The sequence below is a fragment of the Mastomys coucha genome, unplaced genomic scaffold (assembly GCF_008632895.1).
Source record: "Mastomys coucha isolate ucsf_1 unplaced genomic scaffold, UCSF_Mcou_1 pScaffold21, whole genome shotgun sequence".
NCBI lineage: Eukaryota > Metazoa > Chordata > Mammalia > Rodentia > Muridae > Mastomys > Mastomys coucha.
The window spans coordinates 124,072,713-124,089,965 of record NW_022196904.1 but is presented as its reverse complement, the minus strand read 5'-3'; the positions used below and the strand labels follow the sequence as shown (position 1 = coordinate 124,089,965).

The window sequence follows — 17,253 nt, the reverse complement described above, 5'->3', positions numbered from 1 at the left end:
GCTTTCTCACCTACTGGGTGAGCCTGAATAAGTGGTGCACAATACCTCTGTGCCATGGGAATGTTGACACCTACTGGAAGGAAAATAAAAATCTATTGCATATTCCTGTCCTCACCTACATTTGACACTCTGCAAATATCTTCACTGCCATGGTATATGCAAGAGTCTCCTCCACCAGGTCTCTAGGCTAAGCTCTTGCCTACACTACCACCCTGGTGACCATCACTACCTGGGCAGCGCTCTGCATCAGTACAGAGCTTGAGTTCTGTTGACCCTGGGCTGGATAACCAGTTCTTACTGGCCTTGGCTCATCTCTGTGACTTTGCATCCTTGAACACTTGGGCTCTAACATCAGAACCTCCCATATACCCACATTTATCAAGCTGACAACTTTATCCTCAACTGTCAGGAGTCTGGCAAAAGCTACTTCACAAACAGCATGTTTAGCTCTATCTTCTGTTTGCTTTTGCTTTGACAAACCCAGAATTGAACCCAAGCCCTTATATACATATATATTATGAAACACTCTACCTCAAAGCTTACTTTATTTTGAAACAAGGGTCCTTAAGCTGTCCTGGCTGCCCTTGAACTCACTCTGTAGCTGATTGAGCCTTGAACTTGTGATCTTCCCACCTCAGCTTCCTACATAGCTGGAGTCAGAAGTTTGCACTGCCAGGATCAGCTTCCCTGTATGCTCTTGCTTCAAGTGCAGCTCCCAAGAAAGTTCTTCAGTGTGCATTAAGCAGCTGCGAATCTGCTTATCTAATAAAGGGAAGGCACTTACCCTCCTGGTATTCCCCAGAGAATCATTGGCCACCTGCATCTCTTTAGCTGCATTTAATAGCTCAGCCCAAGATGAATCTTCATGATTAACAAAAAGCCTCCTGATTTTATTTTCTTTCAGCTTTTAAATGCTAGAACAAATACCATTGTTGTCCGGTTTCCCCCCTCCCCCCCAGGGGTTATGATCAAAACACAAAATTTGATTCTAGAATGAATAATTTATTTTTTAAAGTAATTTCCAAATACCATGCTCCATGAAATCATAGAAAAGGAATGGTATTGCTGTTTTTGTAGACTCAGGAAAACCCACAGTATGTTCATGACTGACATTTCTGGTGCCACACTCCCCACCATGACTTATCACCAGAGATATCCGTGTGCAGGAGTATGGCTGGCTCCTCATAGAGTCCATGTTGACTGACCCTAGTTCCTGCCTGCAAGGCCATCCCTCTATGTATGTCTGTCTGCTCAAGACCTAGAATATTTATTAAGTCCTTAAAACTGCTAGATTCCAGTAATAGATTAATCACGTCATCCTGAAAAAAAAAATAGTAAAAATCCTAAACTAAATAAGTTGCATTTGGTAAACCATCTGCCTCTAGAGCAGAGACACACATGTGAAAAGATAATTTGCAAATCTGACGAGGCAGAGTCATTGGGCTGCTTGATGAATATAGTAACACAGGTTTGTCTAATGGGGAAACAAGCATTACTATCAAACGAAATCCGAGTGTATCCCACATGGAAAAGTAAGCAGGCTTTAATATCGAGAAGCCTTTCGTGCTGTGCCTGCCAGCAACTCCCCGCCTGTCTGATTTTCCTTAACATAAAGGCCGACCTCACCTGTTTAAAAATAATTAGGAAGCCGGCAGCTGTGATTTGGCTGGAAGTCCATTCGGCCTCGTTTGCATGTGTGCTTCTGACCCACTGATGCCTCTGTTGCTGTCTCTGCATACAGGCACCATGGTCAGCAAGGGCTCCGGCAGATGCATACTCACGACACCAGAGCGGGAAGTGGAGCCTGCCGCCTGCCTGGCCCTGGAGATGAGATATGCCCTGGACCCTAACCGGCAGATCAAAAAGCGAAACAAAGCTCTGCAGGTGCGCTTTAAGGATATCTGTGAGGCCCAGAATGAGCAGAGAGACACACAGTTGTCTTCGGGACCTCTGGGGGAGAAGCGAGAGGCCAAGGCTGTGTCCTGCAGGGTGGCCTATCGTAAGTATATGACCGTGCCCGCACGCCGCTCCATTCCCAATGTCACCAAGAGCACTGGTGTGCAGACCTCACCAGACCTTCGCAAGTGTTACCAGACATTCCCGCTGGACCGCAAGAAAGGCAGTCTCAAAGGCCTGCCAGCTGCAGATGCCTTCAAAAGCCAGAACAATGGGTTTCTAGCAGATTCAAAGGAGAAGAGCGAGGCGGGACCCATGGAGGACCCTAGGCCTTGCAGTGCAGGAAGGATTCACAAGACCACAGCATTGGTTTTCCATTCCAACGAGCACGTGAATGAGCTGGAACAGCCTTCTGGGGTCAACTGTGCAGAACTCTGCAAGGCTCCAGATGTGCTTGGCTACCCTGAGGCTCTTTTGCAGAACTCTCGGCATCCCTCTGAGGAGCCCATCCACCAGCCGCAAGGGAGAGCTAAGCTTGACAGGGGCACCCTGGACTCAGAGGAGCCCACTCCACTCACCCACGGAAGGGTGTTTAAAACAGAGGTCGCCACTGTGTATACGCCTGCCATCAGTACCAGGGCCCCTGAGCCTGGCTTGTCAAACTCTGCTGCTGCCAGCCAATGGTCTCTCTGCCCTGCAGATGAGGAGCAGAGACGAGCCACCCACCTCAATGGGCTGCAGGCATCCACAGGCTCTGCTGTGGCCTGCTCAACCCCGGTGCAGTGCCTGTCCCCAGAATGTAGCGAACAGCCCCTGCAGAGCCAGCCTAGCCCCACAGCTGGGGTAGGGGATGAAGAACGCCAACAAATTGTGCCTCACACAGAGGTGGTAGACCTCAAGGCCCAGCTGCAGGTGATGGAGAATTTAATCAGCTCTAGCCAGGAGACCATCAAAGTGCTGCTGGGAGTTATTCAGGAGTTGGAGAAAGGAGAGGCCCATCGAGAAGGGTATGTATGTATGTCCACTGTGTCTTACTCCCTATGGGCTCAGCACGTGCAGGCCCATCAGCAGCCCCGATGTCCCATGCCTAAGGAGTCTAATGCTAGTGGTTTTTGTGTCGGGGCTGCAGTCTGAAGAGCTAGCGAGTTACAAGGGTTACAGGTGTGTTGAAGGCCAGGCTTCCTGGCACACTTGCCGCTGACATTCATTTGTTGGTTAGTATTTACCCATCTGGCCTTGGGTTTCAATCTTTCCCCGTCTATTCAGGGAGTTGATGGGTCTTCCTTGTGATCTTTTCAGATTCGTAGGTCTGGTCTTGATGAACTGTAATGTGCATGCTGTTTCAAAATATCTAAATAAGAGGCCACTTGCCTCTTAGGAGTCTCATTATAGAAGAGAGCATTAGAACAAATCAGGCAGCATCGGGGAAAGGAAATGCTAGCAACTGATAGATGATGTCACTGGGATAGGCATTCTGAACCAGAGAAGGTCTCTTGTAATGGACAGTCTTTAGTTTTCTTTTTTTTTTTTCCAGGAGCACACAGAGGTAAAGCCCCTTTGTAGACAAGCCCTATCTGTAGTTGATTAGGAGGCAGACACCCCACCCATGCATGAGTTGTTCTGGGTCCATTTAGACTACAACGCAGTCCAAAAATCAACAAGGGTTTGTTGGACTTGACCAGTTGCTGATCGTCCAAGTTAGAAAATACATCCCCCCCGAGCCCTCATTGTAAGGTGAGGCTGATAGAGCTGGTTCCGTGCATCTTCAAAACAGTGCCCATGGCTCACCAACCTTTTTCTGATTGGCCAAGCCTTCTCTTGTACAGCCCTTTGGAACATCCAACCCACCCCATGTTCTGGAGGTTGGATGGGAGGCTGTGTTTTCTTGTCTATGTAGCTGGTCCCCTTTATTCTGTGGGAGAAGTGAGCTATGAGCCACGTGACAAATGGAAACCAAGTAATACATTGTCACTGCAGCAGAACACACTGGACTCAGAGCATTGCTGTGGTTGAATTAGACAGCATTTGCTTGTTGCAAGCAGTGAAGAAGAGACAGCCTCTGCCTTCCATGGCGGGGGGTAAAGCCAATGCACTGGTTTCAATAGCAAGACACAGAGGTCACCAGGAACCAATCATGGACTTCGATTTAGCTTCTAATAACTGGAGCCAGACAGTAACATAAAAGGATGTCACCAACGCCAGGTGGAAAATGCTGCACTGGATAATGTCTGCCAGTGTCTAGTGTTGGTCTCACTAATTAATGGTATTGCATAGGAGAAAGTGGGTCTGAGGAACACTTAGAGTCCCAAATCTGAATCCAGAGTTATAAATGCAACCCTATATGCTGAGCACAAAGGCTGCTACTCAACATTGCCCTGGAAACCCTGGGGATTCTTTGCTGAGCAGAGTGACTGATAGCCACCTGTGCCTAATGAAACTCATAAGCTCAAGTTAATTGCAGTTAGTTACACTTGACCATTCATTTCCCCAGTCACACTGACCAGGATTTAATAAGTTGGTAGTATCAGTCAGAAGATACAGAAAAGGTCTCCTGTCACTCCAGTATTCCAAAGCTTGCACAGAGTCCTAGCCATTTTAGGACTTGACACCTTGAGTCGAAGCCAAGAGCTGTGGTCCCCTCCCTCACCTTTAAAGCCTCTGCTTGGGTCTTCATCCATACAGGACAAGCTCAGGTTATCAGGTTCTCAATGCAGGTCCACAGTTCTAGAACACATTGCCATCCACCTCAGCGAACTGTCTGGTAAACGTAACAGGGAATCAAGAATCAAGAAGTTTCAAAATCCAAGGCTACTTTGATGGTGGCTATTCCCACTTCAGGACAAAGATCATTAATTTAATAACTAATATTCAAATTTTCCACTTTCCCTGTCCATGTCGGACTATCACAGATGGAAGCATCCTCTAGGGGGCAACGCAGAAGCTGTGAGACAGAGGTTCCAAGGCATCTCCAGAGGTTAAAGGGCCAGCTGTAGCCAGTTCCACACTGTGACACCTCTAACAGCTCTGGGGAAGGGTAGTGCCTGCCCATTTCCCTGGTGTAAATACTGCCTTGCTGGGCAACTTCATCAGCTCCCAAATCCTGAAAGTAAACATGCCTGCTCCTCTGCTCACCCAAGCCAACCCCTGAATGATGCCCCTGTGGTCCTGAGGGAAGGAGAAATGGTCCTCAGGATTTGAGGACTTAGGTACCTCATGGAGGCTACAGATGCTTACGTTGGTTGTATCCCAAGTTAAAACATCAGGAAGCACATTCTACTCTATGCTCATTAATTTTTAATACATGAAAAGATTACACCTTACTTATTTTTCTCTGTGTGTGTTTGGGACACAAAGGACAACCTGCAGCAATGAGTTCTCTCTTTCTACAACATGGCTCATGGAGATGGAAGTCACTGGGCTTGGTGGCAGGTGCCTTTGCCCACCAAGCCATCTTGCCATACATATATGTATCATTATATATTCACTTTCTGTGAAGTGACAAATTATTAAAGAACCCATTAAGCTAAAATACCCAAAGTTGTCCTTAGGAAATAGTCTCTTTAAACTAATGGCTCATTGACTATGAAAGATGCTTATAAAGTAGTGGGCTAGTGTCAAGGCTTCTACTTCCCTATCATGCCCAGTAAAGCACAGAGTGGTTCTGGATAAGAAGTCAGCAGTATTAAGAAGGGATTTCCTAATGGAGGTGGACCCACTGGAGTCATGACTGCATCTATGTGACACATCTTATACCCACATTCCCATAATGTTTTCTGGGATAGAAATGAGCCTTTGAGAGTCAGGGACCTTCTCTTGTGATGTCTGGACAGCATAAGGGGAAAGTGATTATCTTTGAGCCTGACCAGCAGCCTCTACATATGGTAGACTGTACTTAATGTGTAAATATCTTTGATGGGGCTTTTCATTATCTAGTGGCTCTTTATGGAGTGATGTGTGCATCACCAGACAGCTGCCTTGAGTCCCTTCCAAGTTGGTCTTCCTACAAGACTCTCCCATTTATCTCATTTGCTCGTATGTATGCCTGAAAGGCTTGAGCAGAGAAACGTCTCTTCATAGGCAACGGAGCTTCAATTGGGTCTTCATCAAAGTAGGAGTGGCAGAGGCTTCAGTAAGGTTTGTAGGAAGCCCCTGCTATAAGCGCACACAATGGAGACAGGATAAAAGGACGGGACCTACGGACAGCATTTGAAAGGATGCCTTCTGTAAGGAAATGGTTGTGCAAAGACTTCCTCACAATCATGCTTTTTAGTCCCCCGTAAAACATTTGGGCAATTCACGCAAATCACTCTGCTTTATGCAGCACAGACGGCATTTGCTCACCCGGCTGGCATGAATGCCAAGAATTACCCTGCCTATTTCAGTGTTCTCAGTATTATTCTGGTCTCTTCTCAGGAAGTGCTAGGTCACACAGGCTACCTGCATGACTGATGGCTTTTGTTAAAGGTTGGGAACAGGGCAAGCAGGATATGGAATTAAAAACCCAACCAGTTCTTGAAACAGTGGAAATTCCCTGTAGCCACTCTGGGCTTCCTCAGCTGGACAGTCACTGACCAGCTGCCTAAAGGGCCTCACTGCCCTGCCCAGGGCACTGCAGAACCAGCAGCATCCTGTGGGGAGACAGCTCTTCCTGTCTCTAAGCTAACCCATCCCAGACTCTCTAAAGCAGTGGTTCTCAGACTTCCTAATGTTGAGGCTCTTAATACAGTCCCTCGCATTTTTGTAATGCCCAACCATAAAACTGTTTCTTTTGCTACTTTATTACTGTAATTTTGCTGCTGTTATGAATTCTAATGTAAATATCTGACATGCAACTCCTGTGAGAGGGTCATTTGACACCCTCCCCAAGGGGTCACAACCCAATGGTTGAGGACCACTTGATCCAAAAAATTAATATATTCCCTTCTAACAGCCCAACATGCCTTCCAAGTCAGAGAAGAGCAGAAACCCATGGGAGAAACTATATTCCAAGATGTTAACCTCAAGGCCAAGACCAGCTCTTCCCCAGGCTACAGCTTCTTCACTGACAGGTTCCTCCAAGCATCTCTCTTCAGGCTTAGAAAGTGAGGGGCACCCAGGGCATGCCAGGCCTTGAAACACAGATAATAACAGAAATAATAAGTAGAAATAATAATAGAAAATCAGATATAAAGCATGGGACCTCTATGTCTATACTGAGTCAGAAAACATGTGGGACCACAGCTTAAAAGAAGACTTAAGCTAACGTCTCTGACAGCTTGAGGAAAGGTAATAAGTTCCAATTCCTAGGTAAAGGGACTATTGCCTGTCAGTGGAGCGTCAGTGGAGCCATGTAACAGGTGTCTTCTTGGTGGTCTGGGATCCAGTTCTTCCTATTTGGGGCACACTGTGGTTTAACTAAGAATTTACTTTATTTAAAAATTAAACACACACACATCCACGCAAGGGACCGCCTCTAAGCTCAGGGCCTTGATGAAGACAGCATTACTATGCTTTCAAGATTTGTGAGATTAAATAAGAGAGTTAACACACCTCATACAGCGACCTGTATTGATGTTTCCTCAAATTTATTTAGTCTGTTAATATAAAAATAATGGAAGTAGCAATCATGTAAGAAAGGTGAGAGGTCCTAGGACCTGTGTCACTGGAGGGCCTCAGAATCTCTGCCCATGGAGCAGAGCCAGCAATCATTGGGAGGTTCAGAGGCAGATTATCAGCTTCGGGATGTATATCCAGATGATTCTCATTCTATCTTTATCCTAAAAGCAGCCACAGGCAATCCAAATATGAACAGTCATGGTTATATTGCAACAAACATTTACACAAAGAGAGTTAGACCAGAGACCACAGGGTTGACTTTTAGATGGATAGGTGTTGGGACTACATCAGCTCAGTTGGCAGGCTAAAATTTGGAGACTGATAGTTTATGTGTGACTACCATACAGGAGACATGTAGTTCATTCCTACACTCAGAGGCCTTCCTTCTACTAAGCATACCCTTAGTGCTGGATGTTAAGGTAGGCAGTGAGCAGACTGAATTCAGGCCCAGCCTTTGAGGAGTACATTATAGCCTACATTCAGCTTGTTTACATATATGCTTTACTTTCCTACAGCATGTATGACCTTCACCCAATCCCTGACTTTGAAATTTTGTGTGTGTGTGTGTGTGTGTGTGTGTGTGTAACACAAAATTGTAAATTATATGGCTGCATCCTTATAGACATAAGAAAGGTGTCCCACCTTTATGGGAATAAAAGGCTATTTTTTTTTCATTGACATGTTGATGCCACATGGATAGAACTATATACATATATACTATATAGACTCTTGGGTCCTCATATTGACACTCATGATTATGAGAACACTCATAATCAGGCATTTCAGAACCTGTGAGGAGATGAGAAACCTCCTAGAATTTTCTCTGATTACCCAGGCCCAAAGGGAATAAAAGTTGTGTCACAATAACAGAAAAAATGGAAGGGGCCAGTTTACTCATTCATGTTACAGAGCACGAGGATGACAGGGAATTAGTATAGTCCATGGGATCTGTACACCCCGGTGGCAGCCGTGGCCACAAACTGATGGATCGTAAAGCTTGTCCGTTGCATCTAAGTACCTGACTCCCAGGTCCTCCTGGAGTTCAGGCAAAGCCGGGTCCAGTCAAGTGATCCCATCCCACCTAGGCGACATACTGCCTATTGGATGAAGAGATGTTCCTGCCAGAACCAACCCACCGCATTAAGATCAAGGTCTTGAGCCTGGTTACCTGGGAAAGGTCCTGAATAGAGGCCAGAGGGTAGAAGAGACAGTGTCTGACAGCCTCCCCCAGTGACCACGATCCTAAGAGCTACACTTGTGGATTCTGCAAGTCTGAGCAGTATCCTCCTCAGCTCTGGCAAGATGTTCTACAGGCAAGCAGGGTACCATGAGCAGTGACAGCAGGCAGAGAGGTCCTTAATTCTGCCAAATGCTCTCCTGTCTCTTCACGTACTCTATTTGCAGGGGATGGAAATGTCAGCACTCCATTTTCTAATGTTCTTGATGAATCTGTCCCGGTGGCTCTACGTACAGTTATTGTAACCCCAAACATTTTAAAGCAGTACAGCCAGCCGAGAGAGGTCAGAGTCCATTGCACTTACCCCACCTGCTCAGGAAATGGGCTTCAGCAAGACAACAAAGCAGAATGACCAGGGCTCTGCAGTCAGCAGGTCCTGAGCAGAGGTACTCACACACTGACATGGCCTCCTCTTACTATTGAGCAGAGTCTCCAACCTGCTACACCTCTGACTCTGCCTTTGTAACTGAGACCTCTAAATGCCTTACAGCCTGAATATCTGCCTGCCCAGGGGATTTGGGAATTAAATATAACTTGGAAGACAGGTATGGTAGTACTCACCTGTAATTTCAGCACTTGGGAGACTGAGGCAGGAGGATTGGTTAGTTCAAGTCCAGACTATGCTACAAAGTAAGACTCTGTTTCTGAAACACAGAAACCTATAGAAGACAGGAATCCCATACCCAGAGGATGTGTACCTGTAGCACCTGCTTTCCTAAAGTTAGTTTCTCTGTCAGCCTTGCAGGAGTAAGCCACCAGGACAAGGCGTGTAGGCTAGAACACGTGGAATGTCTCCTCTGGCTTTGATACATGGGTTAGATTATTCTGGAGGATGAAGAGGGGCTGAAGGTTACAGAATCGAGGCACTGTGCTTTAAACTTTGCTTCTGGGCGAATTGCTTCACTCACCAAGAGTCACCAGGAGTTGAGATGAGTCAGGGAAGTTGGACTTGTTTCCAGATCACCTAGCTTTGGTTTTCTGACATACATTTTTCTGTCTAGAAGAAGGCTCCTTTCTGCCCTAAGAACATGTTCTGCACAAACATCTAGAAGTAGTGCAACTTCAGTAGCCATCTTAACAATACTCATAAAAACTTACTGAGGGAAAGCTCTGTCTACTGATGTGCTGGCACCGAGAACATTCCATCCTTCCCTTCCCTCCCTTTGACACTTCCCCAGGGCCTTTGCTCTCCCAGGGTGCTTCAGGTGATGGTGGCATTCTCTTAGAAGAGTTTAGGAAAACTTATTGTTTTTCTGTCACAGTACAAAGCTTTTATTGATTTGTGATAAAGTAGTCACATTCCCTCATTCAAGTCTATTTCTTAGTTTTGTTACTTTTGAAGTAAAAGTGTATGCCAGGGCCACCCCAGTATGCACTTTCAACTGGCTCACAGGGTCATGGGGAGCTGCCTTTAATACTCACATATAGAGAACTTTGTAAATACTAGTCTGAAATTCTTGGAAATGATAAGTTCTTCCCTTCTTTATATATATATTTGTAAGTGTATAAAACACATTTGTCATTCTTGCTCTGGGCTTCGTGTAGGTATCATATATACCTGAAAATGGAATTTAAATAATCTTCCTGAGCAGAATGTCAAAATAGCTTTCAAATATCTCCCCAGTCTTTCAAGTTGGCCAGTGAATAGAAACCTCACCACTGAGCCACTAGGCAACTCTGAAACCCCGTTTGCAGATAAAATGAGCAATTCAAGGCATGACATGAACATTTATGAAATTTATGGATTTGTGTTCCAGAATTCAGATTAAAAAAAGGAAAGAGAAATGTGAGCTCTGGTTTTCAAATACTTTTTCAAAACCTCATGCAGTTTCTGCTAAGCAATGCAAAAATGCTCTATACTCTACTTTCCACTGGGTCTGAGGCAAAGTCCCATGGGAGGGAAGGCGCCCAGGTGGGGCCCCTCTGAGCTCAGCACATCAGATGCAGCTACTTGGAGCAACCTACAATACACACAGCATTTCTGAGGCTCCCCAGAGCAATCTGAGGTAAATGATCTCCAGCAGAGAACTGAGGCTGGGGCATGCTTCATAGGCTCTCCAAGGTCGAGAGATAGGGAGTGGCTGAGTTCACAGGTAGGTTGTATGAGACTTGGCAGTTCCCTGAAACAAGACACAGCAGGTCTGTACATGGCAAGAGGAAAGTAGGCATTTCTCAGGCTACTGCAGCTCTAGGTTCTGCTTTGATTGAAGGGGCTGCAAAAACTCTGCTCCTGTCTCCTACCCTTGGCTCACACAAAATGAAATTCAATCTCTGGGGAAAGAGCACTTCCAGGGCTAGACACAGCACAGACCACCGTTTCCCACACAGCGCATATTCTTAAGGATTCATGTTGACCAAGAGCAATTCCCTTGATGTGATCACTGCAGAAAAATCAAGATCATTTATCTCTTAAGTCCAGGGTCCTGGGAAACAACACAAAGCTGACGCTGCCCGAGGAAAAGAGCTCATCCGATAAGCGGCTCATGGAGTACCTACCCACCAGCCCGGCTCTTACTTTCTCAAACTGATTCAAATGAGAGCAATGTGTGAACAATAAATCAAAACAAACTTTTCAGTGCAACATAAAAACAACAAACAGAAGCAGGTTGAATAAGGCAGAAGGCTCTAATACAATATAAAGTAAACACTGTATGTATTCCAAAGCCTAGAGGGGTCTCATTGTGGAGCTTGGCTGGCCTGGAACTTTTCCTACAGACCAAGCAGACAGAACCACCTCCCTTTGCCTCTTAAGTGCTATCATTAAAGTTGTGTGCACCTCCATTCTGACTGGAGTAAAATCTTTTAGATCAACATCTCATGAGTTATACAACAGACTGTAAACCCGATGAGTCTCAGAATGGACAGTAAGGATTTCTACAAACCATCTTACCAAGATATAAAAATTTGTTAAAGCTCTTGTTTTGTACTTTACACATATGCATGCTTTGCCTACATGTCTGTGTCCAAGAGGCATGCAATGCATACCATGACAAGAAGAGAGTATCAGATCCCCTGGAACTGGACTTACAGAGAGTTCTGAGCTGCCATGTGGATGTTGGGAATTGAACTCAGGTCCCCTACAAAGGCATCAAGTGTTCTTGGTCACTGAGCCATCTCTCTGGCCTTGGATAGTTTAGTTAGATTTTAATCTTCAGCAAGGAGAGTTCAGGTACATTTGTTTCTCAAAATGAATGCAAGATCGGCTTTGAAAATGCACCCAAGCTTCAAGAAGTGAAAAGCCTCAGTTGAAACTGTTAACTAAGCTCATCTAAATACATCAAAAGGATCTATAGATAAAAGATAAAAGCCCTTGTGGGTATTTATCACCAAGAACTGCAAATGCAGTCACACTTTCAAATGGAAACCTCCAGCCATTACAGTATGCTTGACTGATAGGGCTCAAGTGGAGAGAAATGGCAGCCAGAAGGGAAAGTCCATCTTAGTACCATAAACTCACATGCTAATGTTTATTCCCTTTGTGTAGCTAGTACCACCAAAAAAAAAATCATTTTCATTAATTTTCAATAAACTATAACTTAAGCATTAGCTTTCCTTTCAGAACACAAATTAATCAAGCCTGCCTCTGCTCAGCCCTAAAAAGCCATCTTTCTTATTATTAATAGATATTTCTAGTGCCTTCTGGGGCAAGTGGCTTGTTTGTATCATTATTGTCATTATTTTGCAACTGGGTATCTCTTCAATTGCATAAGTACATTAAAAAAAAATGTAAGCTATGTACATTTACAGTAAAAGAAGTCCACAAAGAATCTCACCAGAATGAGAGGGTCACCACATTTGGGGAGATGTTAAGCTAGTAACAATTTGTCAATACTGTCTACAGAAAACCATGGAGTCCATGAGGGTGAGCCTCATGGAGCAGTGCTTTTACCCAGAATGCTTGTGTGCTAAATGGCTGACCTTTCCCAGGCCTGTGAAGAGAGCAGCTTAGGGTGCAAGTGCTGAGCCACCAAACAGACAACTGAGTGTCACCCTACTTCCAAATCATCAAGGGGGTGGGAATGAGTTCCTCAAATTGTTTTGCCAATAGTGGAGATGACTGTGATGTGTCTAGTCTCAATGTTCACCCTTAACAACCTACTCTGATTAGAGAACCAGGCCCAGCAAGGATCACACAAGTGTAAAGCCTGACTCAGCTGAGAGGCAGCTACTTGGGAAAGGAACCTAGTTGGACCATTAACTATGAAGGCCCACCCTACTTTGGATTAATCAATAGGTAACTCTGAAGTTGGTCATGAAAGCCAACTTGATATTCTTTTTAAGAAGCTTAAAACAATGGGCAAAGTGCTAGTTGTACACACATTGAGACATGAGTTCAAATTCCCACACATAGTTGGCCACTGGCTTTGCATGTGTAACACCAGTGCTAAAGTACAGAGAAAGGGGAAATCCCTGCTCCCTAGCCAGCCATTGAGCTACAGATTCAGTGAGGGACCCTGTCTCAAAATATAAGGTTGGTAGTGATGGAGGAAGACCCCTCATGTGAACCTCTGTCTCATGCACACATACATATACCACCCCCAAGTGCTCCCCCAACACATACACACCACAAAGCTTTAATCAGATTCTCCCTGAATCCTGGCATAGAATAGCTTACATCTATGTAGGCTCCAATGCTTACAACAGATGTAGATGTTTCTGTGGATATATAGGGAAAGTCTAAATTCACTTTAGCAACGGAAGAGCTGATATATAAACTAGGTACACTTCCAGTACATGATCTGGCAAATTCCTAGTGAGGTTTCAGATGCAGAAACAAGCTGGGTCTGCTTCTGGGGAAGCGTCAGGACCTGTGAGGTTCCCTACAACATCCAACTCTGACTACTTTTGAAATTTAATTTCTCGTCAGTAGCAGAGGTATGGTGTGCCTCTAATTAATGTCACTTTGAGACTGTTATATGGAAAAGCCCATTAAGACGGTGACACAAACGATGGCTTAGCTATCAAGAAGGGACAGCTGGGCAGGAATGCAAAAGAAAGAGGAAAAAAAAATTGGCACCAGGTGAAAGAAGCCCAAAGAAAAAAGAGAGATCAAAATTAAGAGGATAAATTAGATAAGAACATAAATTAACACAGAGAACAGAGGCAGTCTTTGCATTTTTGCAAGAAATGCCATCTTTTGCTGAAGGCCATACCCACAGGACTAGGACACAGCCTTTGTGTTGATTCAGTGTGACAGTTCCAACACTCTATGTAACTAGTGTTTTCAAAAGCCACACTTGGAGGGTCACCCCCAAAGTCAGCAAAATTAACAAAATGCCAAATGCTTTTGTTCAGTACTAGAAATGTAACCTTGTTGAAAATTAACACACCATTTAAAAGACAGTGAATAAGTACAAGGTCACTTGCTGTCTCTTGGACTGTGTAGAATTTTGGGAGAAGGACCTACAACACACAGCATACAGGCAATGCCAAGAGAAAAATTCTCCCGAGTGCTGCAGCCAAACCAGACTTAACACAAAGACTGCCAGGTGGTGGTGGCGCATGCCTTTAATCCCAGCACTTGGGAGGCAGAGGCAGGCAGATTCCTGAGTTCTAGGCCAGCCTGGTCTACAGAGTGAGTTCCAGAACAGCCAGGGCTATCCAGAGAAACCCTGTCTCAAAACAAAACAAAACAAAACAAAATAAAACAAAACAAAACAAAATAAAACAAAACAAAACAAAACAAAAGACTGATGTAACCACCAAGGCAGGTGAGCCAGGGAGTTTTAGGTTGAGAACTTAAGATCTCTGCTTTCTCTACCTTTTCCTTTCTCTCTTTTATTCTGATCAGCTTGTTTTTATTTACATGTATGGGTGTTTTGCCTGCATGTATGTATGTGCACTGTGTAAAGTGCCTGGTGCCTGTGGAGGCCAGAAGAGGGTGCTGGATCTCTGGAACTGGAGTTGGATGGTTGTAAGCTGCAGTATGGGAGCTAGAAACCAAACCTGGGTCCTCTCCAAGAACATCAAATGCTCATAAGCTCTGAGCCATTTCTTTAGCCCTCTTCTCTTCCTCCTGCTTTTCTTTCTTGTCCCTACTTTTTTCCTATTCTCCCTGCCCACACCACCACTTCTACTTCTTTGAACAGTCGAATTACATCTCCCATTCCTTTTGAACTCCTAGACTTTGGTAGAACCCTCCCACCATCAATGATCTCTGCTGCCTTGGTAGCTGGAGTTCGTTCTAATCATTCTACCATATTTGACCAGAATAATCCCTCAGAGTGCAGCTGAGGTTGTTGTCACCTGAGCAAGGCCATGAGTTTGATTCTTAGTACTATGAAAGCAAAAAGAAATTATGGGGCAAAGTACGTAGGCAGTAGGCATCACTGTGACTACCGGAACAAGAGAACTCAGTAAAAAGACAATGTTAACATTACTGTTGACACCAGAAAGCCAACTTCCCCTTCTCAGACATTTTTCTATGAGATCTAGAACTTTCTCAGACACTGCTCCTAATAAAATACAGGGAGAGGGTGACCTCATGGTGAGCTTCCCCCTCTCTGCCTCCTCCCTCCTGTTCCTCTTCTATGTACTCCTCCTTCTTTTTGCTGTCCTCTCCTACTCCTTTCTGCCCCTCCTTTCTTCCCTCCTCCTCTTCTTCCCTTTTCCACCCCCTTTCTCTTCTTCATACGTCCCGTTTTCCTTCTTCCCCGCCCCGCCTCCTCTACATTTCATCTAGACTACACTCCTCTCCCCCTCCCCCTCTTCAGTTTTTATTCCTTCTGATCTTCTACCCAAACAAATAGTGCTTGGCCTTTGCTTTATCTTGTTTTTACTCAAGGACTGTGCATGCTGTCTGTTTCAGATCCTTCAGGCTGTCAGAGAGAGCAAACAGCTTGGATAGGGATTAAAAGGGAGCTCCCTGCCACCCTCTCTTGACCTAGCTTTCCCTGCTAACTTTGGGAGATGCATGTAGTTTCTCTCTCCCATCCCCTGGCCTATGGCATCTCTGGAGCCCAGGAGAGCACCTTGGTGTATCTCAGCTGAGGTTGGCAGCCATCCTTCAGCATCACTATGGGGTGCTGTAAAATCCACTGCAGCAGCTCAGCGCTGTGTCTCCCTTCTTTGTTCCTTTCATAATGTAGCTCTGGTAAAAGGAAACACTGGAGAATCCCACACAGGAATTGTTACCAATGCATTTCCTCAAATATATACTTGTACATATGAAAGGGAATAGATACACTTGTAGAAAAACACACATTTAAATTTATATATTTAGGGACTTTTGCTAACAACAACTGAAGGACTGGAGCAAATTACTATCAATGCATTCCACAGCTAGACTAGAGTACTGAACAGAACTCAATGAGTGCTGGCTGGCCACTACAGTGAGGCGTCCAGCTGACTCTCTGAACAGGGACACCCTGAGATGCAGGCTGTACTCTGCAAACCACACTCACTGTGCTTTTATAAATGATATAAAACCTTGATGAGAAATAAGGATTCATATCAGAGTAGAAATGACTACACAACTGGTCCCCTAGGGACTGAGCTTGTCTAAATTCTGTTTACCTAGAATACCAAGTCTTTGTCTAGATTCTACTGAATTCAATCCTGTCTAGTTACCTGGACCTTTCCATAAAGTCCATTCTCACACAAAGATGTATCTAGAGGGCATCATCAAGGATAAGGAAGTTCTGGGTGGCTGATTTGGACTGATCTGAGTTAGACTGGTATGCTTGAGCCAAGGGGAAAAAGTACACAGGGCGGGGAATATAGATCAGTCATCAAAGCACTTGCCTTGCAAGCATGAGAGTTCAGTCACCAGAAGCCATGTGAAAAGCAGGGTTTAGCTGCATGCTCTTATAATTCCAGTGATCATGAGATGGAAAGTTAGGACAGACAGATCCCTGGGAGTTCACAAATGGCCTAGTCTACTTGTTCCAGGCAAACAAGAGATCCTGTTCTAAACAAACAGAGAAAGTTGCCCTAGGCTTGAAACTCAGAGCTATTCCAGATGCATGCACTTTACACAAGCATGCTTACTTCTGCCCTGATAACATACACACACTCATGAGTGGGGATGGGCAAATAGGTGGACAGATGGGCTTTAGACTGTTCCCTGAAGGACTGCCCTCTGGACTGGGTGCTGTCCTTGGTGCTAGAGCCTGTTTTCTCAAGTCTAATGTGTTTATAGTTAAAGACTATAAACTTAAAGGTCACTACAGTGGGACAGTTACCCTATCTTTACATAGGACAAATATGTTTGCCACTGGAGTCTGGAGGGTTCAACTTGTGGGACTAGAACTATTCAGAATTTATTTTTCCATTTCCTAGTGGCACTCACTTCTAACTATATAAGCCAGAGAGTCATAGTATCCAAACAATCCAATGGGACCAGGTATTGAATCAAGAATGAACTTACAACCCAGTATAAAGCATGGATTCCAGAATGCAGTAAGAAAGAAAACTTTACAATGGCAGTACCTTCTCAGACTCCCTGGTCTGTTTGTAGGCCAGTACGTTAAGCACTTACCAGAGATCTGTGACTTATTGCCCCTGAAGAAGCTCTTGTTGTCACA

At 44.8% G+C, this 17,253-nt stretch overlaps 2 protein-coding genes across 6 annotated transcripts in view; one reads left to right on the top strand and one right to left on the bottom strand.

Moving 5' to 3' along the window:
* Positions 1 to 17,253, bottom strand: part of Dock1 (dedicator of cytokinesis 1) — a 506,850-nt gene that overhangs the window by 246,527 nt on the left and 243,070 nt on the right. The gene's annotated exons all lie outside the window — the stretch shown is intronic.
* Insyn2a (inhibitory synaptic factor 2A) overlaps positions 1 to 17,253 on the top strand; it is a 55,326-nt gene that overhangs the window by 17,746 nt on the left and 20,327 nt on the right. For 2 of the 4 annotated variants that reach the window (XR_004123405.1, XR_004123404.1), the window contains exon 1: positions 1,414 to 2,903. Coding sequence is in view for 2 of the 4 variants with exons in the window: in XM_031388637.1 (XP_031244497.1) it covers positions 1,693 to 2,903 (1,211 nt within the window). In the remaining 2 variants the exon portion in view is untranslated. Of the gene's footprint in view, positions 1 to 1,413; positions 2,904 to 17,253 lie in introns of those variants that run through there. The other 2 variants (XM_031388639.1, XM_031388637.1) reach the window with 2 other exon arrangements.